Genomic DNA, 27229 nt, shown 5'->3' on the forward strand with positions numbered 1-27229 from the left:
TGCGCAAACCGTAAAATACAACATTTTAGTAAAACATTTAAATATAAACACATAACACTAAAATAATACAACTTCATAATTTTAATTAAACTTAAATTTTAAAACACACTTTTTAACATATAAATAATTATAAATTTTAAGTTTCATCAGTCTGGAGCCTGCTTTGGCTGAGCAATTGAAAACTTGTCTGGCCCAGAACGCGGATGTATTTGCCTGGTCTCCCAAAGAGCTAACGGGAGTCCCGGCTCATTTGGCTGAGCACAAGTTGAATATCCTCCCGGAATCCCGGCCTGTCAAGCAAAATAAGAGACACTTCTGAGCAGAGAAGGACAGGGTCATTGCCGAACAAGTCCGGGAGCTGCTGGAGGCGGGGCACGTCAAAGAGGTACAGTTTCCTAGTTGGTTGTCTAACGTGGTGCTGGTACCCAAGAGTACAGGGAAGTGGAGAATGTGTATGGATTTTCGAAACTTAAACAAAGCCTGCCTAAAGGACTGCTATCCCCTGCCCCGGATTGATCAATTGGTGGATTCTACCTCCGGTTATGAGCTGCTTTGCTTTATAGATGCCTACCAAGGATACCATCAGATTCCCCTGGCTAAGGAGGACCGGGATAAGGTCAGTTTTGTTACGTCGGGAGGAACGTTTTGTTATGTGGTTATGCCTTTCGGGTTAAAAAATGCAGGAGCCACATATCAAAGGATGATGGATAAAGTATTCCAAAATCAATTGGGCCGGAATGTGGAGGTGTATGTGGACGATATTCTGGTGAAATCCAGGACCCGGGACCATTTTATTCCTGACTTGGAAGAAACCTTTAGTACCTTGCGAAGGTATGGGGTGAAGCTCAACCCGGCTAAGTGCGTGTTTGGAGTAAAAAGCGGGAAATTCTTGGGATTCGTAGTGACCGAAAGAGGAATAGAGGTAAACCCGGAGAAGATAAAGATCCTGAAGGAGATGCCATCACCCTCCTCCATTAGGGAGGTGCAGCGGTTGACCGGAAGAATCACTGCCCTGTCTCGTTTCATTGCTCGGTCTGCCCATCGGAGTCATCCTTTCTTTCAAGTGTTGAGGAGGGCTCAGAGGTTTGGATGGAGTGAGGAGTGTGAACGAGCTTTCCGGGAGTTGAAGGAGCATCTGGAAAATCTGCCTATCTTGGTTAAGCCTGAGCCAGGGGAGAGGCTATAGGTTTATATTTCCACGACAGAGTTTGCTGTAAGCACGGTGCTAATAAAAGAAGAGGGAGGAGATCAAAAGCCAGTTTATTATGTAAGTCACGCTCTGAAGGGACCTGAGATGCGGTACAGTGAAATGGAAAAGATGGCCCTGGCCCTCATCTTGACTGCCCGAAAGCTCCGGCCTTACTTTCAATCTCATCTGGTCACTGTCTTAACCAATAGCCCTTTGGGTCGGGTGATGACTCATCTGGATGCCTCAGGTCGATTGGTCAAGTGGGCAGTTGAGCTAGGAGAGTATGATGTAGAATACAAGCCTCGGGCGGCTATTAAGACACAAGCTTTGTCTGAATTTCTGACCGAGGTCATCACTTTTGGTCAGGAAGAGGTATGTAGAGTCTTTGTAGATGGGGCTAGCAGTTTGGAAGGAAGCGGGGTGGGAGTAATCCTCATTTCTCCCACTCAGGAGAAAACTAAGGTTGCGATAAGGTTATCCTCTTTCAGATCTAATAATGAAGCGGAGTACGAGGCGATAGTCTCAGGTTTGAAGTTGGCCCGGGAGGCAGGAGCAGGGCACGTAATTGTGTATTCGAATTCTCAATTGGTAGTGCAGCAAGTCCAGGGGCCTTTAGCATCAGGGATAAGAGATTACAAGAGTATGTGGGGCTTATCAAGCAGCAGGGAGAGGAATTCTCTAGCTGGAGCATTGAACAAATTCCCAGGGAGCATAATACTGAGGCGGATGCCCTAGCCCGGATGGCATCATTTTTGACTAGTATTGATAGCCGGGAGGTGATACAGCAGTCCGGATCGGTGATGGCCATAAAAGGAAAAGCAGAAGAGACCGAGGAGGAATCCTGGATGACTCCCCTCACCAAGTACCTTCAAACGGGGATCCTTCCTGAGGATGAGGCACATGCCCGGAAACTCAAGAGGCAGGTAACTCGATTTACCCTGGTTAACGAAAAATTGTACCGGCGATCTTTTCAGGGTCCCTCGCTAAGGTGCCTAGCCCGGGAAGAAGTGGGTTATGTACTTCAGGAAATACATGAAGGCTGCTGCGGAGATCACGGAGGGGTTCTGAGCTTGGCCCGGCGTACCTTGTTAGCAGGATACTGGTGGCCCACCCTGCAGCAGGATGCCCGGTAGGTAGTCAATACGTGTGAAGGGTGCCAAAGGTTTGGGAACTTCTCTCGTAAACCAGCAACAGAGTTACAGACTGTGTGGGCCTCTTGCCCTTTTGATCAGTGGGGCATGGACATCGTGGGACCGTTCCCCACGGGCCCCGGACAGAAGAAGTTCTTACTAGTAGCGGTGGATTATTTCTCTAAGTGGGTAGAGGTTGAACCTTTGGCAAGAATCACTGAAGAAGCGGTGTTGGGATTTATTTGGAAGAACATTGTCTGCCGATTCGGCTTGCCCCGGAAACTTGTCTCGGACAATGGGAGGCAATTCCAGGGAAAGAAAATGAAGGATTGGTGCACAGAGATGAAGATAAAGCAGGCATTCACCTCCGTAGCATACCCGCAGAGCAATGGACAAACGGAAGTAACTAACAGGACCATCGTCCAATCTCTGCAGACCCGGCTCTTTGGTGCTGGTAAGAGTTGGGTGGAGGAGATCCCCGGTGTGCTATGGTCTTATCGCACAACCCCCCGGACGGCCAAGGGGAAGCACCTTTTAGCCTGGTGTATGGGTCCGAGTAGAAATTGGACAGATCTCCCCCCGGGTGAAAGCCTACCAGGAGGGAGAAGCCATGGACCGGATGCAAGAGTTAGACCTGATTGAGGAGAAAAGAGAGCGGGCCGTTATTCGAATGGAAGCTTACCGGAGCAGGATAATCAAGGCGTTCAATCAAAAGATCAAACCTCGAGACTTCCAGATAGGAGACTTGGTATTAAAGAAGGTTAACCCGGCAGGAGATTAAAAAAGCTAGAAGCAAAATGAGAAGGAACTTACAAAATAACTCGGAGGGTAGGGAGGAACGCCTGGTACCTAGAAGACAACCGGGGCAAGGCTCTACAAAGGCCCTGGAACACTATGCATCTTAAGTCGTATTATTCTTGAAAATGCAAGCTCTCCTGTAAATTATGTTTCTGCCGGTTATATAAATAAAAAGTATGTTTGTATCTATTGTAAGCATAGAATTTAATTCCAGGTGATTCGCCACCCTGGCACCCCAAAAAACCCAGGTGATCTACCACCCTGGTACTCAAACGCCCATGGTAATTCACGAGCAATATAAGTACAGGTGATCCGCCACTCTGGCACCCCAAAAAACCCAGGTGATCTACCACCCTGGTACTCAAACTCCCGTGGTAATTCACGAGCAATATAAGTCCAGGTGATCCGCCACCCTGGCACCCCAAAAAACCCAGGTGATCTACCACCCTGGTACTCAAACGCCCGTGGTAATTCACGAGCAATATAAGTCCAGGTGATCCGCCACCCTTGCACCCCAAAAAAACCCAGGTGATCTACCACCCTGGTACTCAAACGCCCGTGATAATTCACGAGCAATATAAGTCAAAATGATCCACTACCCAGGAACTCAAGAACTGGTGATAGTTTTAGGCTAAAAGACAAAAAGGTTTTCCAAAGCATTACAAGCCCATAAAAAAGGAGGAATGCAAAAGTAAAAAGATTCTAAAATAAAGAAAAGGCTGTCATTCCTTAAATAAAAGAGGGCTTACAAAAGGTAACTTACAAAAGCATCTACTGGAAAAGAAAAATAAAAGCCTAAAGCCTAAGATCTAGGGCAAGGCTGCTCTCTCCCGAGGTTCCTCTCCCTCGCCCATTGACCGGGAGGGCAGAGAAGCAATGGCCTGGTTAAGATCAGGAACCCCCTCCTGAACTAGCCCGGCCTCTTCATATTGCGCCGCACAAAGATCAAAGCCTTGTGTAAAAAATTCAAAAGACCTATCTATCACTATTTTCTCAAACTCTTTGGAAGACAGGAAAGACTCTTTCCAGTCAGCCTCAGAACTCGAGCGTTCCTCCAAAGCTTGAATAGTGTCCGAGGCCAGAGAATGATACAGATCCGCCTCTATGCGGGCCATGGTCAGCTTATCCTGCATTTTCTCTGCAGAGAGTTGGATTCTTTTCGCCCTTTTTTGAGCCACACATTTTTCTTCTTGGGCCTGGCGTAGATCTCCCGAAGTCTCCTCTAGTTGGGACCGGAGGGATTGAATTTCCTTCGAGTAGCGGTCCTGGGCATCAGTTAGCTTTTTCTTCAACTCCTCCTGCGCTTGAGTAGCCTCTGCCCGGGAGCTCTCTAAAGCAGAGCGCATCTCTGCTTCATGCATCTCCTGTATGCTGGCAGCTCGTAGGCGAAGTTGGGCCATGTGCTCCTCGAAGGCATAAGTCTTTTCTCTTTCCCGGTTAAGGGTGGAGTTCATCTCCTCTAGGGCGCTGGCCAGCATGCATAAACCCTGTAGAAAAGAATAAAAATAAAAACCAAAGGAAGAGAAGGGTGGTAATAAAGCACGAGACCTAGACTCACCGTATAGGCATGAGAGATGCCTTCCGAGAACTTGGAGGTAGCGCCCCTCACCGACAGGGACGTTCGTTCGTCGGAGGAAAGCAAACTTTGGACCGCAGCAGCCTTGGAGGAGGTGGTCCCTGTCAGGAATAGGTGAAACCGAGAGTTCCAGATAGAAGGCTCTATTCGGTTTCCCCAAGCACAGTCCAAGTGCTCCATACTGGTCGATTGGGTATCCCAATTCGTTACCAGGGGCCTGTCTTGCTTGGCTGGGAGAGTTAGAGAGAAAGAGCCGGGGGCGACAGCGTCTTCCGCATCACTTAGAATGATCATATCTGGCTCCCGGGTATCTTTCCTCTTGCGCTGGAATAGGGGTATCTCGTCCTCCAAGTCCTCTGCGGACAAAGACAGCTGCGAGTGGGATTCCAACTGGGGAGAAGCCAATCCCATAGCTCGGCCTTTTGAGATTCCCTTGGCCGTAAGAAGAGGCAGAGCAGCGGGAAGGGTGGTTTGGACCGGGAGAAGGGTTGGAGGGATCGGCGGACGCTGGGGGCCGGAGAGGATAGCGCGGCTATTCTCTTCTTCCCTGGCTTTTTTCCTCCTTTCAGCCAAGGCCTGATTTTTCTCTTTAGCGGCTTGCCTCTCCGCATCCCGGCGAGCAAACTCCTCCCTCATCATATCGGACGAATCTGCAGCAAAAGAAGCATATCAATATCAAAATATCTAGAAAGGGGTCAAAACAAATAGGAATAGGAGAATCACAAGTTACCAGGTTAAGCTCCCGGGGCACCGTATGCGTCGATCACCTGGTTAAGGGGATCTTCCACCCGGGTACTCAACCCGTAAGCTATCATATTCTCATTTGTTAAAAGGACAGGAGAAGAAAAGTTTTTATTGCCAACTAAGGCCAGGCTGCGAACATAAGGCTCCTCGACTTTATAATGGTCAGGGAGCTCAGGTTGCGAAGGGAGACTGGACAAGAACCCGGTCCTAAAAGTAAAAGGGGCCGGGGGACGGATGAAAAAATACCTTTCTTTTCATCCCTTCAAAGAAGAGGGGATATCAGAAAGAAAGCGGGTGTTCAGCCGGGCAGCTAGGGAAAAGGCCCCTTCGTTAAATCGACAGGTAAAAAAATAGTGAAGCACGAGAGGGGTGATAGCTAAATTGTGCATTTTAAAAAGAATGTAAGTGGAGACAATAATTCGGAAGGAGTTTGGGTGGAACTGGTTGACAAGAACTCTAAAGAAATCGGCAACTGCCAGGTAGAAGGGAGGAATAGGAAATCGAAGATCACTGCGGATTTGGTCTCGAAAGAAGGTATAACAACCTGCCGGAGGGGTGTCGGGGGTGCTCCCTGGTAAAGGGCGGAATAAAGAATACGACAAAGGGATTTTCCCTGAGCCGCGCAGTTCCTCCGCAGCACCTTGGGATAGGGTGCTGGGAAGATAGGTATACCAACCTAGGGCTGGAGGGGCAGATGCGAGGGGTGTAGGGTTCTTCACTTTCTTTTTTCCTTTTCCCTTCACGTGGGAAGACGAAGCCGCGGAAGTTTTAGGATGAGAGGTTTTTCTAGAAAAACGGGGCCGGGAAGGAAGAGCAGAGGCGGAGCGAGCATCGCTCGAGCTACCGCTTGGCACTTCGTCTCTGGGCGAGCCTTTGACATTCGCCCCAGAGGTGGAAGATGTACCGGTAGACATAAGGGAAGGAGGAACTTACAGTTTAAAGAGCAAATAAGAGAGTGCAAAGGAACGAGTGATGGAAGAAGGAGAAAGGCGCAGGAAACCAGAGGACAATCGTGCAAGGAGGAAGACGGTGAGTAAAAGGATGAAGGGTCACGTGGATTAAATACTCGAAAAGGCCAAAGCAATCTGAGCCGTGTATTTTGAATTGAACGGCACAGATACTCAAAGCGTGCTCCAGAAGCTGAAGCGACCTCTGACAGAATCTCTGACATACGCAGTACGAAGCGGTTAGGGCTGACGTAAGGCTAGTGTCACCACCCGGGGGGTTTCGGATACCGGGGTGATATCCTAGTAGGATACCCCGGGTGGCTATACCCCTGGGTGGTACCCTACAACCCTGGTGGTCGGGACAGCGGAGCAGGTCCTAGCCCGACTATCTTTAGGGAGTGTGGTGATATCCTAGTAGGATACCCCAGGTGGCTATACCCCCGAGTGATACCCTACAACCCGGGTGGTCGGGACAACGGAGCAGGTCCTAGCCCGACTATCTTTAGGGAGTGTGGTGATATCCTAGTAGGATACTCCGGGTGGCTATCCCCCGGGTGATACCCTACAACCCGGGTGGTCGGGACAGCGGAGCAGATCCTAGCTCGACTATCTTTAGGGAGTATGGTGATATCCTAATAGGATACACCGGGTGGCTATACCCCCGAGTGCCAGGAGTATCTCGGATGATGATATAACCCAAGGAGTCTAAGCACTCAGGAGACCCCGGGAGGTCTGGGAAGAACCCGGGTTAGAGCAAAAGAAAGCAAAGCTGGGGGGGGGGGGGGGGGTGCAAGTTTTCTTTATTCTCAAGACCAGAAAACAGCCAGCCACGTCTGCTTAGAGTGTGTAGGATCAAATCCCCGATCAAATCATTATGGACCACGCTCCAATGAAGTGGGCTCTTTTCTTAAACTACGGGATGTCTAAATCACACGTGATGGCCGTCCCATCACCCTAAAAGTCGTCAGTTAGCCCATACCCAGTAATCATTGAAGGCCCAAGCGGACCATTATAAAAGCTAAGGGAGGGTTGGATAATTGAGCAAGGACTCACTCTCTCAAATATATTCACCTATCTTTTCCGCCCGGGAGTTTACCCGCCCCCGGATAGTCATTTTATGATAATCGCATCAGTAATAAATTGAAGAAAATGTAAATTACGGATCCTCAAAATTCGAAGTATAGGATACTAGTTGTAGATATTTATACCGTATAATTTAAAATTGATGTGGACGACGGCTTATGCTAGTCTAGGTGAAGATAATTCATCTACAGACCAATTTATGACTTGGAAAATTAAATATAGTCCTTTAATTATTGTCAACCAATTTACAAACTAGTAATCGAAAGCTGTTTTCCAAATAATAATTAATTATATACATCAACAATAACTCTTCCACTTGTCCCAAAAAAAAAAACAATAACTCTTCCAAATCATGAAATCAACACGTTTTGATCATAAAATAAATTGGGATGAAAAATAAACACAATTAGGAAAAGAATTATTATGAAATATAACAACATATAACTACCAATAAAAGTGATCAGAATAAACATGAAGATAATCAATGGTCATCAGATTTATGCAGCACGCAGAACAACGGATCATATATAAGATCGAAGAAGGAGAACATTCATGACAGACTACAGTCCATAAGAACATAAGAAGGGATCACATAACACAGTATGTTTTGCTTCTGTGCCGACTTTACAATCTTGCATCATACTATAGCAGCAGTATGAGCAAGAAATTATAAACGAGAGAGCCACAATGAATGGATCTACCAGCGTAAATTATGTGGCGTTTCTACAGCCGAGGAATGAGTAAAACATCCAGAAGACAAACAGAAATCGATTGCAGGCAATTATACGGAGAGAAAAGAATATACATCTATCAGAAATTTTTGGAAAAAAACAATGCTTGATCATCAATGTGTGAGTTGTGACATTTTATAATGTATCTCTCATTCGGTATCATCACCAGGAGAAACCCACTCTCATCTATTACAACTTGAAATGCAAAATTTTGTAAATTTATGCCGATGGCTAAAACAGAAATAGGGGTATTTAACTATGTACACTACCAACTATAATTCCTCAACACTCTCCATCAAAATTTTCAAGATCTTAGTCTTGAGGTCTCATTCCATACTTCCGCTTTTTTAAATTTTTTGTAGTATTTGGAGACATCTATTTCTTTTGTATATTCATTTATCAACTGAACATCATGCCATAGTAACATGAGAACTTTGGCAATCAAAACCTTCCACTCTTACAGTTTCTTGTTTCGTCCCAAACTCTGCTCCGGTATGAGCTGATGATGGCACGGCTGAATTTGATGGGGAAGAACATTTGGGGGTTGAGTTTTCAAGACCAAAATGGGAATCTTGCACTAAAGGATTTGGGGCTCTGCAAGGTGGAGATCCAAAGAAAAATGGGGGTGATGATGCTAAAGTTGAACTTTGTTCTGCCTCATGATCCTCCTGTAAAAACATGAGATACATGAGATGGGATTGGCAGTAGATAAAATTTTAACTTAGATGCATGTTGACCCTCACCCCACCTCTTTTGGTGACACCCCCTATTTCTCAAAACTATGATTATGGTAAGTTAATAATCAAAAGGCGGATTATTTTCCTCTACACACAGAAACCAAATCAGATCCTACGGAGACCGCATTATGCAGTCCTAGAAAAAAAAAGTCCACCGGCAAGTTTCTCAAATTGCTGGCATCATTTTGGAAAAATATCACAGCCAAAAACTAAATGGCATATTTTACAAGAAAATGCAACTGGAGGGATTGATCGAAATAGCTAGATATGGTACGAACGACATCAGAATTGTAACAGAGAAACATTAAGACGTTAAATAGGAATTTATATCAAGGTATTCAGTATTCAAATGCATGAAAAATGTTTATGAGTTACAAACTAACAGCTCCAACCATCTTGAAGGTCAAGTTGCATTACTGAATAATAGAATATTGTAAAAAAAAAAAAAGGAAATGCTGATTCAATATAAGTGCAAATTAAAGCATGATTATCTGTGCATGAGAGATTGGCAGGCCTTTGAGGAAAATGTTGAGCTTAGCCACAATTAAAATTAAAACATCAATCACAGAAACTTATTTTAAAGTAAAGTCCAGATTAAATGACTTGTACACAAAAATAATTCTGAAGAAAACCACAAATTCATCCATGCTACACTCTAAACGCGGTACTCTTTTTTGCAAAAAAAAAGTTTCAGTGAGCTAAAAGGACACGAAAACGGACAGACTTCTACACAATAAAATCGAAATTTGAAATTTTTAGATATTTTTCCCAACTTTTTATATCGATCACTCGGAGATTTGGATCTTTCTTCTTTTTTTTTTTGTTTATTAGTTCCTTGTTTCATGAAACAGGGACGTGACATTCTCCAAGTAAAATTGTGAAATAGTACCCAAAAGAAAAACCAACATGGTCCGTTGAAATGAAGAGAAGTAATTCATGTAAACAAATTAAAAGAAGTCACAATGTAAAAACAAATTAATATGAGGATCAAGTTCTACATGATGATCAAAATTGCAAAACTACCAACGAATATCGTGATTCCACATATCACATAATCACACAATTTCAATCTACTTCAGATTTAAATAAGCTAATCATTAAGCCGAAAACACCATATCAAACAGATTTACAAATGAAACTGTACATCTATTCACGTAATAAATAGCATTTAGCAAAATAAAAGGCGAATCAATCGAACCAGCAAATTACCTTAGAAAAGATTGTGCCCATCGATTCAGCTCCTTGTTTCGCATCAAACACACCAATATCATTACTGTTCCATCAAAAGGAGATAGAAATTAACAACCTAAACACAAAAATCGAACCGAACAAATCTCTTACTCAGAACACCGTAGAACGTCACCGTCTGAGAAATCTGAACGGCATGATCAGGCGGTCGTCGGCATGGAAAGGCCCGAGTCGACGGGGCGTGGGGCAAACAACCCGACCCATTGCCATATGGCTTTCACAACAGTTCATGTATGAAGTTTTTCACAGCTGAAAATGCCCAACAAAATGGTATGTTTGGAGGAGAAAATTGCGGCCACTGGTCTGATCCCTGGGAAACCCAGTGATTTTGTAAATTGGAAATTTGTTTATATTTATATAGTATAAATGGAAATGTCTTACGAAACTATATTTTTGCTATTTTTAGATATATAACTAATAACCCTTAAATGTCGGGCATTGCATATGCATCATTAATTTTTTTAATTTCCTTATCGGTACATAACTACATATGCTATATCATTTATTTGTTAATCTCTCAGTTTCACAAATTTTGAATATCGATTTTTTTCGTGACTATGTAATTTATATTTCTATGTGCATTAGATAACTTACAGACTGATTCAATGACATAGAGATCGTCATATTTAGGGCTGAGTTATCGAGCCAAAATATCGACATTTCGTGATACCGTATCAAAATTTTTTCTATATATTGACATTTTTTTGGTATATCGAATTTTTTTTAGGTATCTATACCGTATCAGTATGGATTTTTTTCATACCAAAATTTCAATATCGATACCGTTATGAATTTTTTTCATGTCAATATTATTGATATGGTATATCGAAAACCCACCTGTAATCGTATTTGACAACCTATACTATAAAAACAAGTGAGAAGATATTAACATAGGAGAATTGAATTTCCGACCCGCCGGTTTCCATTGAGGAATAACCCTGTCGGTCCCAATCCTTATCCATCGCCAATGATTAATTTAATTTGAGTCTGATTTTATTGTAAGATCTCTGTTCAAACTTTAATTTATCTTTCACTCTTGATTTTTTTTAAATAAAAATTGTTTGTTTATAAATAACATAATAAAGTATAAAAGAATAAAATGGTGTAGATCTTGGACTAACATTAACAAACACAAAAACATTGTTGGTTCATCCGATTATACGTGCCGTGTCCGATTCAAAATGTGAGGTAATAAAATTAATTAACGATGTTTTCCACTCATTTCGGTGCAATGGTGAAGTTGATGTTAGGTATTTTGAAAAGGAATGATATCTAACAAAGATGCAGCTGCAATAATTTAAGAATGACACGTTACGTCACTAATATGGGTATTTGGATCCAACTGAATTTTTTTGGAAATACACTTATCAACTTTCATCATAAAATTATTTTTAAGGAATTTATATTTACTCGTAATTATCTTATCACAACTATTTTTTAAAGATTTAAAAATTGTCTATGGAAGTTATAAATAAATTTATGTTATGTTTATATGGAGAGACTTCATTTGGTAATGAATTTGAGGGATGAATTTTAAATGGTAATTATCGTTTTTTTATCCATGATTATTATTGAAATTGCATAATTTCATATAAAATGGATTTAAAATTCACTTGAATTTTCACCATATAAATAAGTCAAAGAATCAGAAATCTATATTCTGAAATCCATCAATACCAACACACTTAATATTATTACATATTTATTTGTTCAAATATTGAATATGTATTATTCCTCATGTGTCCGTACCTTGAAATATATCACTATATATGCTAAAGCTAAGGCATGTATTGATATGTGGTATGACCAATTATTAAATTCTCATTATGCTCTATCAAATTTTTTTTTATAGTTATCATATTATATTTATTTTTATTTAAATTACGAAACCATCTTCATTTTACAAACTAATTAAAAAACGATGAACAAAATAAAGTAAAAACAAAATCATGATAATTCAAACACGTAACGTATATTCCGACATATTAAAAGAATGTATAATATATATCCACATATAGTATCATTACATGTCAATTGAGAAAATTGAAATGATTAAATAAAACATAAAAAGAGTAAAATATTATAACATCTTACATTTGTCAACTGCACAAACAATACCTTAGATTATATAAATCTAACTGGATATATTTCTTTTTGACAGCAAAATCTAACTTGATATTCACATGAGTGTGACACATAGGGGTCCTCTTTGTGTGTTATAAATAACATAGAATCTATTGTGAACCAATGAAAAAATCCCACTTGCAACCGCCCACGCATGTGCGCCACATGTACATCAATTTCAAATAACCCAAAAAAGTAATCTCGTCCGATAAATTGTCTCACCTCCATTAGAACTAATGGGGGGCCTAATTATATTGCACTAACTTACATGCAAATTTTTTTTTATTATATATAAAATATTAATTAATATTCATGTGTCTTTTAACGTCAATATATACCTACCTTTCTCGACTCCACCTCCTCAACTTTCCTTGTCTTAAAAAGGTTAGGTTTTAACTTTCTCCTTGTGTCAACCGATCATTGGTTGCACTCATTAGTCATTCCTATAGAAAACGCTGGAGGGAACTGTTTACTTCTTGGACAAAGGAATTAATTGAACAGATTTTGATTGTTTTTACTCTGTAATTTATCGGGGTTTTGGAAATTTTGCCTCCTATATATATTCTCAACATGGCTTTGTCTCCATGCTTTTTCAGCTCCCAAATCTGTGTTTCATCCAAGGTACATGGTTGTTTATTTTCATCGAGTTGGTGCTTTTTTTTTTGTATGTATGTATATATCGATGAATTCAATGTCCTCTTGAAGATCCTTTTCTTTTTTCTTGCTTGGTTCTTAAAATATGGGAATTCTTGATTCTCTTCCATGTATTTTTATTTGTCAAACCTTGGATTGAAGAGGAGACAGTTTCACTAGCTAGCGTGTTTCTTGATTTGGCTCCAAAAAATTTTCTACATATTTATAACAGCAATTTACTAAAGTTTTCGTCTTTTCAAAATTTTTGAGTCCATAACGATATCAAAACCATGTTGTGCGTATTTCATGATCTCATGTTTACCACTTGAAAATTCCAAACATATATACATTTTGTAGGTTGATCGCCTAAAAATGCTCTCAAGCATCTCGAGTCCAAAGAGAATAGGCCGGAGTAGAACTTTTGCTCCTAAAGAAATCCTTAGTGAACTATTCGGCCAAGGAACTATCGGCAAGGAAGTGAAGCAATGCGTCGCCTGGACTTTTCTTGGAGGATCAAGAACAATCAGAAGACCAAATCATGGAAAGATCACTAATCCAGGGAGGAAGAGCTTAGCCGTAAACGCTGCGTGTAATTCTTTCGTATCTGCACCGTTTTGATTCAAATACTTAATTTTGAACTACACATATTCTATGATCGATAGTAGTCCCATTACCATGTTTATACAAACCATTTCATTTCCAAGCATGTCATTCAGACAATGTAGCAGAAGATTTGAAATAAAAAGGTTTCTCCATTTTTCCTATCCGCAGGGCTACCAAGTTCTGAGATGGTTGCTGATATGGCTTTTACGATTGGTACGGTCGCTGTGCTTCCATTTTATACTTGTATGGTGGTAGCACCTCGAGCAGAGATGGTAAGGACACTAACCTTTTAACCAACTTTCCAAACTTCCTCGAGCACGACATGCAATCACGATATTCATAACAAAATGATGCTCCAGAAAGAAAAAAATTTGAATCTTTGTTTTCTGTGAAGTGAAGCCTTAGATTTCCTTCTGTAATCTGTTGTGCAGACTAAGAAACTAGTGGCAAGCAGCATACCGTATATGGTTCTCGGAACGTTATATACTTATCTCCTATATCTGTCATGGACTCCTGATACGCTTCGGGTGTTATTTGCTAGTAAATACTGGTTACCAGAGGTGCGTTTTTACTAGTAAATGTCTATTGTTTGAGTTTTTACTCTAAATATTTTTTTACAAAAAGGAACGGTGGTCAACTTGTAACTGGATTCTTATGATTTGTGCAGTTGCCTGGTATAGTTAAGATGTTCTCCAGTGAGATGACACTGGTCAGTGCTTGGATCCATTTGTTGACTGTAGATCTTTTTGCAGCAAGGTTACTTCTATCTTCCACACAGAGTCATTATACATTACATCAATGAAATCGAAATTTGAAACTTTCTTTATCCAGTATTCTCTTTTAAGAGAAAAGTTAATAGCCTGTATGCTAGACCACGCGACTCCGCCACTGTTACTGTTACATGGCAAACATTAAAAAAGAAGGCATTGATGTAATTTACCAGTTTGTATATCTGTTTGTGGGAGGGTTTTGACTTGTATGCTTCATTCAACAGGCAGGTTTATCATGATGGACTGCTGAACGACGTGGAGACGAGACATTCCATTACTCTTTGCCTGCTCTGTTGTCCATTTGGAATGCTAGTACATTTGATCACCAAAAGACTAAGCAGGAGCAGGCGAAACAGAAACACGGTGACCAAGTAGCAGAATTTTCATTGATTATGTGAAGCAATTTTCATGTAGTCAAACAATGAAAGAGTTAAATGGTCAATTCCTTTACTACTCTACTAGGATTGGTACATTACAAAATAATTACTGCAAATTTTCTTTATATAAGTAAGGATCTGGGCAGGTACACGCAAGCAGCCTCACAAATAAGAAATATAATGAACATGCATGCCAAGAGAACATTGATAAAAAAACTGTACATGAGCCGAATGGAGCCATCACCTTCATGATATTAGAGGCCATCGTACATTTAACTGATGCCTTTTTCCAATCTCAGCAGCATAAACTATATCCTCAAGCATGGCCTTGTGAACATCATCACGGGTACTGCTACATGGCCTCTGAACCCCAGAACCTTCCATCAGTCTACCACAAGTAATCAGAACTTTTTCACACAAGTCCAACATCTTTTTTGTTATATGTCCAAATCGTCATCTGGATCCTCATCTGAATCTGGCATCTCATCATCTGAGTCACGAAAATAGATAATCTCGCCTTTCGAAGGATCTATTGCCTGCACTCTCTCAACAGAGGCATTTTTTGTCCCTTCTTCACCAGCATCGAGGGATTTCCGACCATCATAAATTTGAATATTTTTGCCATTTCCTTGATGTTCATGTAAAGGTTAATGATAAAACTCAGAATACAAAGAAAATTTGGGGAAAAAAATAAAGTGAAGAAAAAACCTACTGCACATACAAAATTAAACTGAAAAACAAAATAGCATTTACACTTCAAAATGCATACACACCCTGGTGCTCAAATGGAAGGACAACTTTCGCCCGATCATTTCGCTCCTTCTCAGACAATTGTAAATTGAATCGGACCTGCCAAGGACAAAGAATAGCTGTGAGCCAATTGTAATTTTTTTTTCGTGATTGCCAGAATTATATGGTGGTATCTCCCTTCATAAGGTGTACTGTTGTTTGGTTTATCGAACAATTATCATTAAAGGGTAACGTGTAAATAAATTCACAGTTGGACACAAATACTTTAACCAAGTTTCGACAGAGATTAAATGCTCCACTGACCTTAGGCACGATACTTTGAGAAATTAAATCATCTTCAGACGAAAGAGGTGAAAATTTGATGCTTGATTTCTCAACACGAAGTTCTTCATGCTAGTACAAAAGATCGATAATATAAGATGATCAGCAAGTTTGAGATCACAAATTTACTTAACCAAAGAGAAGAGACAGAGATATATATATATGCATATCAACTTCTTTGTGCCACATTGCGGGAGATTATACCATCACTCTGACACGTCCATTTCTGCGTTTGAAGCGCACACAGAACTTTCCTCTCCTTAAATTTTGTTCCATCCACGAACGATTCTCAGAATTTCCCTTCTGTTCATTAACAAAGTGAGCCATTGGTTCTATACTTGCCTGCATAGAGGAAACGTACTCCAGAGCAGCAGTAATCCCATTGTCGTGCAGGTCTGAATGTAATAACCAAAACAAGCAAGATACATTGTCTGCAATCAGAAATAAAATATCATATATGTCAGATTTTACAAGATTGACATAAAGGAGATCATTTCTATTAAGATTAAGAATCAACGCCATAAGTTCATTTGGAGTTGGTAGCATATTCTTGTTTGCTGCTTTTGCATATTCAAATTTATAGTTTATGCAAGTTAAAAATTCATGTGGAACTTTGTCATCATTTTTTTTTACTAATTTCTGATTTTTGCGTACCATGGCTCCGAAGGTTGCTCAAAATCACAGCAACAGATGTCAGAGAGGTAAGTCTTAGCATCTCGCTAACCTGCAAAGAAGATGGAAGCTCACCGAGTTTCATGCCAGTAAAGCAATAATGAGTGTGGAAACAAATTGTCAAATGTCACAAAAGGATAAAGTTCAAATTTTATTTATTCAAAATCCTTAAAATATATCAACAATGAAACCCGATACGCAATTTAAAATGAATTTGCACTCATAAAGGAGAGTAAACTTCAATAGAAAGAATGAAGAATTTAACCGTCAACCGCCATATTTAACACAGTGAATACAAAGTCACAACAAAAATTGTGCTAGAGAAATTTCTTGGTTCTGGCATTAGATCAATAACACACACATTTACTTTGCAACAATTTGAAATAATTTTCTGACAGAAAAGCCAAATTACCGAGTCTATGGCAACCATAAAACGCCCTTTTCCATCTCCAACCATTTCTGCAATCACAAATTCACCACATTGCATGGAATTTTTATTTTTAATAAGCCAGCCATTCAAATACTAGACATTGAAGGAGCAGACATTCAAGTACTAACCTTTCCCCAGTTCAACGATGGAGGAGGATAATTTCTCCAAGTCCTCAACATTTTGGCACAATTTAACCGTGATTGAAGATCCAGTAGCACGGTTTTCAACAATCCCTTTCTCTACAAGCTTTTGTTTCCAACCAAATGGATCTGAGTAGCAGTCCAAAACCTTAATCCTAATTAAATTTCAAAATAGAACCAATAATCTCAACCTAATTTATCAAACAATCTCTACAAAGTTTGAAAACAAAAAATGCAGATTTCAGACCATGTACTGGAAGAGGCAACATCATATCCTTGGCTCTTCAATAATTCTTCATAGTATCTTGGACTACGGGACAATGCAACCAAAACAATACCTCTGCAAAGATAGAAAATAAATGAATCAAAATTATAATCTAATTCAGAACGTAAAGATTACAACTTGAATGACCATCCTGACTTAGATTGAGATTTATGGGACAGAATGGAGGAGCAGACTTGGCAAAGGATGTGATCTAAGACAAAGGGACCTAGGGGACAGAGAATAGTGTCCTTTATAGTGAGTGCTGGCGCATGCTCTCCTTCCAAACCTCCGTCTCGAAGTGTTCTGCAAATTGATTCTGCCATTTCTATTTCTGATGCTGCACTTTAGCTGCAAACTTGAAACACAGCTCTCGGGGTTCAGATTCCTACTATTGTAAGCATTCACCGTTCTAGATTTGCTGCAAAAGTAGGATGACAGGCCAATCTTGTTACAAAAAAATGCAAAAGTAATAATTTCATGACAAAAGTTATCAAAGGTAAAAGGAAAAAAAAAAAGAAGCATTTTCCCATATGATGGCAATGCTCTTTTCAATCCCCAAAACTGTTTCCTAAACCAAAAACCATCCCAATCTCCAATCTTCTACTTCTAACCGTGAATTGTTTCGCAGCTCTTGGTGGTTCAAAATAAAAAATTTAAGCCAGCAACGAAAAGCAAACAAATTTAATCCAAAAAACAAAAACCCTGTTCATGTTTGGTACTGTTCATACTAATATGCCGGAGAAAATTTTCAATGGATACCGAGAGAGGGAGCAAGTTTACCTTTGTCGTGGACAAAACAGCCTTTGCTGTCGAAGTGCCGCCTGTTGCCGCGGAAGCGGAGACCGAAGCAGCGACCCAGTGATTACGAGTTAATTTAAGCCTGATAGGTCTTGTGGGCCAGAATCTGGGTCATGTCCAATGGGCTTTCCTTGAGGTAAATTAAGCCTGATAAGTCTTGTGGGCCATAATCTCGGTCATATCCAATGGGCTTTCCTTGTGGTCCGTAAAATTCATTCATGGGCCTTCAATTTCATCCAAACATTAGCTCAACTCCATTTCCAATACTCTCAAACAGTCACCCCTATCCTTCTTGCTGCTCTGCTTCGCTCCCATTCAAACGATAATTTGGATTGTAAAACAAGATAGAGGTCTCTCTTCCCCTTATCACCTGCTCTTTGTTTTTGTTTGGATGCTTTACCCTTTATGAATTTCTTCTTGGTTTGCTTGGTTTTATAGATTGTTTTTCATTTGGCATTGAATGGGAAGACTTTTTTATTTTGATTTTTTCCCAAAAAAAAAAAATCGAATTTGAAGCTCGTGTGGTGTTTTGTTTGGGTGAATTCTTGAGCATGGATTTTTTTTCCCTAATTTTATCTTTTATCCATTCGAACTATTGCAAAGTTTGTGTTTTTTTGGGCACCCGTTCGTTTTCATTGTTTTGTATCATTTTATGCGTTAATTAGTTGTATCTTATGCTCGTTCGGCATTTGAAGCTATGCCCGCTAATTTGACATAATAGCACATTTTTATTTTCAGGTTGATCAATGCTTTCTGCAGTATTTTCCCCAATTAACTCTTCAAGTTACATATCTCATTCTAGGATCGAAATTTCCCCGTTTTTCCGTAAACATTCAACTTCAGCTAGACTTCGAGTTTCCGCTTCATTGCCTGAGATCAAAGAAGTAAAGACTGAGTATACTCCATGGCTCATTGTTGGATTGGGGAACCCTGGAAACAAGTATCAGGGAACCCGACATAATGTATTTCTTCTGCTTATTGACTTGTTTTTTTTTTCTCATTTTCTTGGGTTTTGGATCATGTTGGTTTTCTTTATTTCTTTCTTTCATTTTTTGAGTTTCATTTTGGTTTAAATGGATTAATATTTGATGTTGATTATGGGACTTGCCGGAAATAGATTGGGTTCGAAATGATTGACCGCATCTCTCAAGCTGAAGGAATTTTGATGAACACCATACAGTCCAAAGCATTGATTGGAATAGGTGATTATTTAGCCATTTTTGCGTGACATAAAGCAAATAAATTAGAAGTGATATTATGTAGATTTTATTCCATCATTGGAATTTTAATTGATAAGTTTCATTTTTTAGCGGATTGGTGCAGGTTCCATAGGAGAGGTTCCTATTTTATTGGCCAAGCCACAGACATATATGAATTTCAGTGGCGAGTCGGTATGTTCTTACTGGTTTCTTTCTTTTGCTGATTTCTGTCTTTCTTAGCTGTTTAGCTAGATTTTGAATTGTAAGAAGGGAGATATCAGGAGGGAAATGTAATTCTGTAAAGGTGTGGTCAAAACCTCAGTTGCGTTCTGTGTCTTTTATTTTTGTAAAAATTTATAATATTAATATTAGCTCCTTTGACGTAACATGAGAAAGCCTCTTTGTTTCCTTGTAACTTTGAAGGAGAATATCAAGTCTGCTTGAGAATGCTATACTGATTATGATCCGAATGCATGGATTTAGTAGCTTTTAAATATTCATTGGGTTAATCAAGTTACAAGTTTGATTGCTGTACACCATATTGCTAGTAGTTTCAGATGTTAATTGTCTTTTTGAGGTGGCTAACAAATTAGCATGGCAGAGTCTTGGTTATCATCCGTTATTGCTTGCCGTTTGGATATCATGTATATAGCAGAATATATGACATACGTGCTCTCATTTTCTTGACGTGGATTAGCATGAAGTTTTGATTACGAAGCTACTACATAATGTAATGTTGTCTTTCTTGTGCTATCAGGTTGGACCACTCGCTGCTTATTATCAAGTACCTTTGCGACACATCCTACTGGTCAACATCTATTTTAAAATTTGTAATAGTAGAATTATTCTCTTATATCACATTTTTTCTTTAACTTGTGGCTAATTTTTAAACAATTCTTGTAGGTTTATGATGAAATGAGCCTGCCCAATGGAGTTTTGAGGCTGCAACCCAAAGGAGGACATGGTCATCATAACGGGTATTTTCCAGCTTTTTACATGTGAACATTGTTGCAGCAAATCCCCTGAACGCATTCCAAACCAAAAACCATACCTATGTAGAATATGGCATTGTTTTTGGCCTAGCAACTATTTTCCAGTGATCAATTTAGTAATTGATACTCCTGGAGTGTTCTTTCATAAATTCTGGCCTTGTTTTAGCCTAGGAGCTATTTGGATTCTTATCTTCTCTGCATTTAGTTAACTAAAATAAACTTACCGTGTCCTTATTTGCTACACAGTGTGAAGAGTGTTATGCAGCATTTAGATGGTCTCCGTGAATTTCCTCGGTTTTGCATAGGTTTGTCTCTTAACACCTGTTCATGGTTCTATTTCTAACATAATGAAATTCAAGTTCACTTACAAAGCTTGAGTGAAATGTGATTCTACACGTGGCAGGTGTTGGTAATCCGCCAGGTACCATGGACATGAAGGCTTATCTTCTTCAGAAATTCAGTCCCTCAGAGCGGAAGGAGGTAAGTGGAAATGGTCGAACTGACCTCAACATGGTACATTATCGTATTGCTATTGTAGGCCTCAGCAATGCACATATGTTTTCTCTATTTTGCTCAGTGTACCAAGTGAACACGGTGATTATCATTGAATTTTCTCATCGGTTCAATGTTGGTCCCGATATGTTATGCACATAAATAATCAATTAGAGAGTAGCTCGTCACAATGACCATAAGAGTTGAACTTGGGCATGAAATTTTCCATCTTGAGTTTGAGTGCTTGTTGAGCTACTCTAGTTCGAGCGCATATATTATGAGTTTTTTTCTCAATGTTTTTTTAATTGCAGGCCTTCGATTTATTTTCATTTTTCAAAGAAGTTGCAAAATTTTGGTTTTGAATCAAATGGAATTTGAAATTAGTACAACTCTCTTTTTTCTGTTAACATAGATGGATGCTGCTCTTGAACAAGGGACCGAGGCCGTGAGGACACTAATATTGGAAGGCTTCAGCAGTCGAATTACCAGATTTAATCTGGGACAGAAATACAAGTACAACAAAGTTTGATTATGATCATGTAAAATAGGACAAGATGTACATTTTTCTATCATCAATGTCCAATTTCTGCCATTTTTTTGTCTCTTCTACTTCACTTTATTTGTAGGATTAATCGAAGTTCCTAAGTTGAAATATATTACCAAATTCAACTAGGTTTCTGGGGCAAAATCAGAATCCAGATAAATTTTATAAGTGATCTTTTTTATAAATTTTGAGCAGATACAAATATATAATACTTAACAGTTTCTATGAAAAAGAAGAATATTTTGTTCTAATTTAACGGGATAAAATTGTGTGGGGTTTTTTTTAGATGTAAAATGATATAGAAACAGATCCGTAAGATCCACACAAAAAAATCAAAAAATTCCTTTAGTTAATAAACATGGACTTTATAATTAAATAAATAAATTTACTAACTATCAAATAATTTTTTTCCAAAAAAAGAAAAAAAAATTCCCGTAATAGAGGGATTGCAAACCCGGGTAGATTAAGAAAAAAAAATTCCCGTAATAGAGGGATTGCAAACCCGGGTAGATTTATTATGGGGTAAGTATTTTAAAATCCCTAAACCTAAACATAAATTTCTTCTAACTCCCTACATTTAAATTTTTTAGTTTGCACTTCCTAGTGGTCCCCAATTTTGATTAAACAAGTATTCAACTAATCTTTTGTACTTTGGCGTTGTTTTACCTATCGAACCAGTTCATGTCGTGAAGAACTATTGGTTGCGCAAGGTTTTCAGCCTATATACTTTATATTAGGGTCCAACATGCTTCCGTAAAGTGAATCAAATTTAAATACCTCTTTGACCATAATGTCGTCGGGTCATACCTGCCGAGTTTTACGAAGTGCTCCTCACACTCCAACCACGCAGTCGCAACAGATGGTTTCTGCACAAGCTCCTTCAACGACACCCAGCACAGCCTTAATTCGTTTTCTACCTTAAGGCGTATGATATATAAATTTAATTATAAAATATGAACATGAAAGAACAAGATATTTTAGAAAAATTATTCAGACATAATATTATTACATAAATCAACTTCTTTGAAGAGAAGAAGACAACTTGTTTAGCTACTCATAGTAGCCTCGTTCTTGAAATACATAAACGAAAACTTATTACAATAGAAAGAGAAATATTACAACAATTTTATTCGTAAGAAAACTGAAGGGAATGATCGATGTCTTCAGCTTTCTCAAATGCCTGTATTTATAGCTATAGTTCCACTCGTTTCACCGAGAAACTTCAGGGAATCTTATAGCTGTCTTGTATTTCTTTATGCCATTATTGATGGCATCTTTTACTAGTGGAGGAGGCAGCTGTCTTGAATTTTTTTTGTCATTATTGATGGCATCTTTTACTAGTGGAGGAATCACATGCCTGCCACTTTCTTTTGGCTTTATTCTCCTCACATGTCTGCTTTATTGTTGTCGGGGCATCTTTTGCTTTTGAAGTAGACCCCTGTGAAAACGCATCTTTGGTGGTCCTTGTCCACCTTTGCTTGTCTCGAAAAAATCCTTTCGATCCGTTCGGGGTCTAAAGGTTTTTCCAAATTCTGACTCCTTCTGATTTGGGCATTCTGGGCAGATATTCTCTGACCATCGTCCAATATGAGCCATGTTACAAAATTTTCGGCGAGTTTCTTTACTCCCCGGCAGCTTGTTGTTCCACAAAAGATTTCTTTTCTTTTCGAAGAGTTCTTCCGCAAATGCTGTAGTTTTTCCTGTCATTGTTTCAACAGGAACGATCCGTTCACAGAATTCTGATAAAATTTGAATGGAAACTTGATTTTGTCCATCTCAGTAAGACAGACCCAAATACCCCATGCCCTTCTGGTTGAGATCTCATTTTCCCCGAAAGTGGACACCAAGGGTATTTCTTCAGTTTTAGGATCCTTGATAAATTTATGATTGTTTATATCAGGTCTCCTCAGCTTGATAAAATGAAAGGGTTCGTGTGATCCTTTCACTATTGGTTCTGGAGCTGTACTGAAAAAATATAACTCAAGCACATCTCCTCTGGACAAATGATCATTATTTGCCCATGTTTCTTGGACTGCTTCCTGAATCCATTTTGGTAACTGTGATATCTCCAGAAAGCTTGGTGACGTTGTATAAACTGAGGCCAAAGCCCCAAATTCATACCAGAGTTTTACATCTTTAGGATTGACATTGTTTTTTAGCCAAACCCTTGGATATATTCCTGCAATATCAACCCTGCAAGTGTTCGGGTTGATTTCATTCCTTGTATTCAATTTCTCCCACTTCTGTTGATAAACCTGGAATGGAAAAATAATAGAAGGATTAGTATCAATCTTAGATTTGCCCTTGTCAGTGTTGGGCCTAAGATTGATCTCTTCCTCTTTTACCCCAGAGGCGGAGGGTTGACTTGATGAGTTATCCTCATCAATTGTTGCTTCATCCAGATCATCAAAGGCTGATGATAGATTAGCTCTTATTTCTTGAGTTTTAGATTCCTCAACATCTTGCTTCACAATCGGTGGTTGTATTTCTTGTTCTTGTAAAACCAATGGTTTTAGTATATCTTGTTTATGAGAAACCAATGGTTTCTCTATAATCTTCACAATTGGCCCTTGAATAGCAGCCCATAGTTGTGTTTGAGCTTGCATACATCCTGTAATTCGATTAGATACTTTGATCCGATCAGCTTGTTGTAACCTGCCGGCCATTTCAGCATTAATGGCTAACTGGTTGAACTCGTTTTGAAGCAACCCAAGGTGTTCCCTGAGATGCCTCTGCATTTTCAGGATGGAATCCACGTCACTGCCTTCCATCTCTTGTTAAAAAATCTGCAAGAATATTTTCATGAGATTTAATAATAACAATATCAAAAATATAATTTTGACATAATGCTTGCCATCTTAATAATCTAGCTTTCTCAGGTTTAGATTCAATCTTATTCTTTAGGAAAGCTTTTACCTGGGTGTTATCAACCTTCAGAGTGAATTTTTTAGCAAGTAAAAATAATGGTCATATTTCAAAAGTCCTTTTAACCGCATAAAATTCCTTCTCGTTGATATGCCATCTAATGGCCTCAGATTCTGAAAAAAGACCGCTACAGTATCTGCATGGTATTTCCCCATCTAGGGTGAATTTGGTAAGGACTGTCGCCCACCAATCGTCGCTGGCATCTGTAAATAATACCAGATCATCTTCATCTACGGGTATAGCCATTTTTGGGAGATTCTTACATATCTCTTTTAATTGGTTTACCCCTTTAGTATGGTCATCGGTCCATATAAACCTAGCATCCTTTTTTAACAAAGGACTGAACACCTTTCTGTACATTGCTAGATTGTTAATGAACATCCCTGCAAAATTAACTACTCCAAGAAAACTCTGGAGTTGTTTTACATCTTTGAATTTATCTGGAAAATTCTTTACATTTTCCACAATATGGGGTTGTAGAATTATTCCAGTTTCATCAATCTCAATACCGAGGAATTCAATTTTCCTTGTTGCTATGACTTCTTTCTTTTCAGATAACACCAGTCCTTCTTGTTTACAAATTTTAGAGAAAATCTCTAAGTGTTTAACGTGTTCGTCTATATTTTTTGATGCTATAAGAATATCATCAATATAAACAAATATAAAGTTGAAATAATCTTTAAAAAGGTTATCCATCTTTCTTTGAAATATCTGGGGTGCATTAGCCAATCTCATAGGCATAACTTCCCAAATATAGTGTCCTTGTGGAGTAGAGAAGGCTGTGAATTTTTTACTGCCTTCTTCCATTCTTATCTGGTAGAATCCAGACTTACAATCAAATTTTGAGAACACTCTAGCATTTCGTACACAGCTAATTAGATGTTCTCTACTAGGTATGAAGTACCCGTCAAACTCCAGGATTTTATTAATACCTTGGTAGTTAATAACTAACCTGAGTTTCTCTTTTTTTATTTCACCATGATTTCTGACCAGAAACCCTGGGCTACTATATGTTGAAACTCTTTCTTTGATTAGACCAAGGTCCAAATGTTTCTTGATAATCATTCTTATATCCCTTTGATCTGTTATGTTCATCGGAATAGGCTTATATCTGACGAATTCATACTCTTCGCCTTTCTTTAGAGTAAGACTGACTTTGAGTTGATTTCTATCCCACCATGCCAAAGGATGCTCATTATAACTTTCTTTGAGCCTCTTTTTGACATCTTCAAGGGATACCTTATTTTCTAACTCTATATCTCTATGATTTAGAGTTACCTTGAGAAGCTCCATATCATCTGTTTGGAGTTCTTGTTCTGTTGTTATTTTCAACATGGTTTCTCCAAACCTTCTTGGATCTTTCATTTTTGGATGAAAAAGTTGTCCCTTATCACCACGCTGGCTGCGAAATATTATCGGCAATTGTCGATAAAAAGCAACTTTGAGTCTTTGAACGATAATTTTATGATCATAAATTGTAGTGAACATAAGTCTTCTTGACTCATTGTCTTGTGTGTACTTCTTAAACATTTGTAAGAAGTTATTTCCTAACAGGATATCAGCTCATGTATCATGGAAATAGATTGGTGGTGTCTTTACCTTGTACCAAGGTGTCTGACCTGCTCCTCCTATAAGGATCTCTGCTTGTTTTATTCCTTTGCAAAGAATTAAAATTCTTCGAGAGAAATCTCGTCCAGCAATTTTTGGCAAATCTTCTTCACATTTTTCAGGGAAGACTCCTCTTTTTGCTGTACAAATTCCTGCTCCCGAATCAATATAAGCTGCAAAGTATTCAGCTTTATATTGTTCATACAACATCTCTATCGAAATGTATATGGAGAAAGGACTTGTTGTCATTTTTTAAAGGGATTACTAAATGGCCCTGCCATTTTTAACAGACTGTGTTGTAACTCAGTAATCCGATTAAGACTATTCACCTTTAGTCTTCCTAAGGCTTCAGAAGGTAAAGTATGGTTACTCCTTTCTACCTCTTCAATGCGATCTAGTAAATCATGTTCATGACTTACTAATTTCAACAGCTGCTTCTTCCTCTGTTTGTAAACAGAGTTCTCGAATCTGATTAAGGGATTGTCCCTTATCCAATTCTCTTGGTTTTCTATTTCGTAGAATTCTTATTGAATCCTCCAAGTCTTTTCTTTTGCCATGAACTCTATTCCTTTTTCAAGGCGTTTCCATGGTTTATGGTCCTCCAGAAACTCTAGGCCAAGAATGAGCTGATCCACTTCTTTTCCTGGAATTCCACATATTTGAACTTTCAATTCTCCAATATTTATCAATCCTTGGTATGTTTCTTTTTCATGTTGTTCCAAATAGTAAATCGAGTTACAAGGAAACTGGTTCCGATGACTTGTAATATCGAATACTATTTTCACTTCTTTCCATCCTTCTGGAGATCTAAGCTTTTCTATTATAGAAAACTCTTTTTCTTCTGGTGAAATTTATTGAATAGGAGATTTGTCCCATCTCCTACTTGTCATTCGGTTTCCTTGAAAAGATAACCTTCGAGGTTCTATTTTAAGGTCTCTGTATAGAACCGGTCTGTCTTGGATTTGAATGTCTGTTTCCTGAATTAAAGGAAACTCGATTCTTTCTGGGTATATTGCATGAGCAACTTTCCCAAAGATCTCTGGAATTTCAATGAACTCATTTCTAATAAATAATTCAGAATGATGAGTATTAGAAAGAGCATATGAAATTTGATATGTAATAGAATATGGTCTATTACCTTCCTTCATTAGTCTCTTTTCCTTGAAGTTTTGATGCAACGTCAAGGCTCGACTAAAGTCCCTGTCAGCTAAATTGTAGGCTATTCTTGGATAGATAACTCCTACAATTTTTCCTGCACAAAGATTTCCTGAGATAGTACCCAGGACAGCATCTTGAATATTCCCCATTCTTTTATCGCATACTACGATATCTATGGGTGAATCTATTCCTTCTTTAAAAGTTGCCTTGATCATTATTTGGATTGCTCCAATATGAATCCAAGA

The 27229-nt window shown here is 38.9% G+C and overlaps 4 protein-coding genes across 5 annotated transcripts in view; 2 read left to right on the forward strand and 2 right to left on the reverse strand.

The window, feature by feature from the left end:
• LOC140893368 (uncharacterized) overlaps positions 1-10485 on the reverse strand; it is a 10652-nt gene extending 167 nt beyond the window's left edge. Inside the window, exons 1-3 of one of the 2 annotated variants that reach the window (XM_073302430.1) lie at positions 10299-10485; positions 10145-10208; positions 8660-8866 (exon numbers count right to left, since the gene is read on the reverse strand). In XM_073302430.1, coding sequence (XP_073158531.1) covers positions 8660-8866; positions 10145-10208; positions 10299-10414 — 387 coding nt within the window. In that variant the 5' untranslated portion in view covers positions 10415-10485. Of the gene's footprint in view, positions 1-8282; positions 8867-10144; positions 10209-10298 lie in introns of those variants that run through there. The other variant, XM_073302429.1, reaches the window with a different exon arrangement.
• A 2254-nt stretch (positions 10486-12739) lies between these two features.
• On the forward strand, positions 12740-14688 carry LOC140887866 (protein ABA DEFICIENT 4, chloroplastic-like). The gene is made up of 6 exons (XM_073295433.1): positions 12740-12928; positions 13298-13529; positions 13712-13815; positions 13975-14103; positions 14211-14299; positions 14538-14688. Exons 1-6 carry the CDS (start codon positions 12878-12880, stop codon positions 14686-14688), a joined length of 756 nt encoding a protein of 251 aa, XP_073151534.1. The 5' UTR covers positions 12740-12877.
• A 47-nt stretch (positions 14689-14735) lies between these two features.
• LOC140887865 (elongator complex protein 5) lies at positions 14736-18107 on the reverse strand. The gene is made up of 10 exons (XM_073295432.1): positions 18049-18107; positions 17425-17686; positions 17251-17343; positions 16992-17158; positions 16846-16892; positions 16416-16485; positions 15966-16192; positions 15744-15833; positions 15464-15539; positions 14736-15318 (listed from the first exon to the last, which is right to left on the reverse strand). The coding sequence occupies exons 2-10, from the start codon at positions 17589-17591 to the stop codon at positions 15128-15130; spliced, it is 1128 nt and encodes a 375-aa protein (XP_073151533.1). The 5' UTR covers positions 17592-17686; positions 18049-18107; the 3' UTR covers positions 14736-15127.
• Positions 18108-18342: 235 nt separating this feature from the next.
• Positions 18343-21413, forward strand: LOC140887867 (chloroplastic group IIB intron splicing facilitator CRS2-B, chloroplastic-like). Its single transcript, XM_073295434.1, has 9 exons — positions 18343-18416; positions 18805-19028; positions 19184-19268; positions 19390-19457; positions 20023-20073; positions 20169-20242; positions 20504-20562; positions 20661-20737; positions 21162-21413. Exons 2-9 carry the CDS (start codon positions 18813-18815, stop codon positions 21276-21278), a joined length of 747 nt encoding a protein of 248 aa, XP_073151535.1. The 5' UTR covers positions 18343-18416; positions 18805-18812; the 3' UTR covers positions 21279-21413.
• Positions 21414-27229: the final 5816 nt, after the last annotated feature.

The sequence above is a fragment of the Henckelia pumila genome, chromosome 3 (assembly GCF_033568475.1).
Source record: "Henckelia pumila isolate YLH828 chromosome 3, ASM3356847v2, whole genome shotgun sequence".
In the NCBI taxonomy this organism is placed as follows: Eukaryota; Viridiplantae; Streptophyta; class Magnoliopsida; order Lamiales; family Gesneriaceae; genus Henckelia; species Henckelia pumila.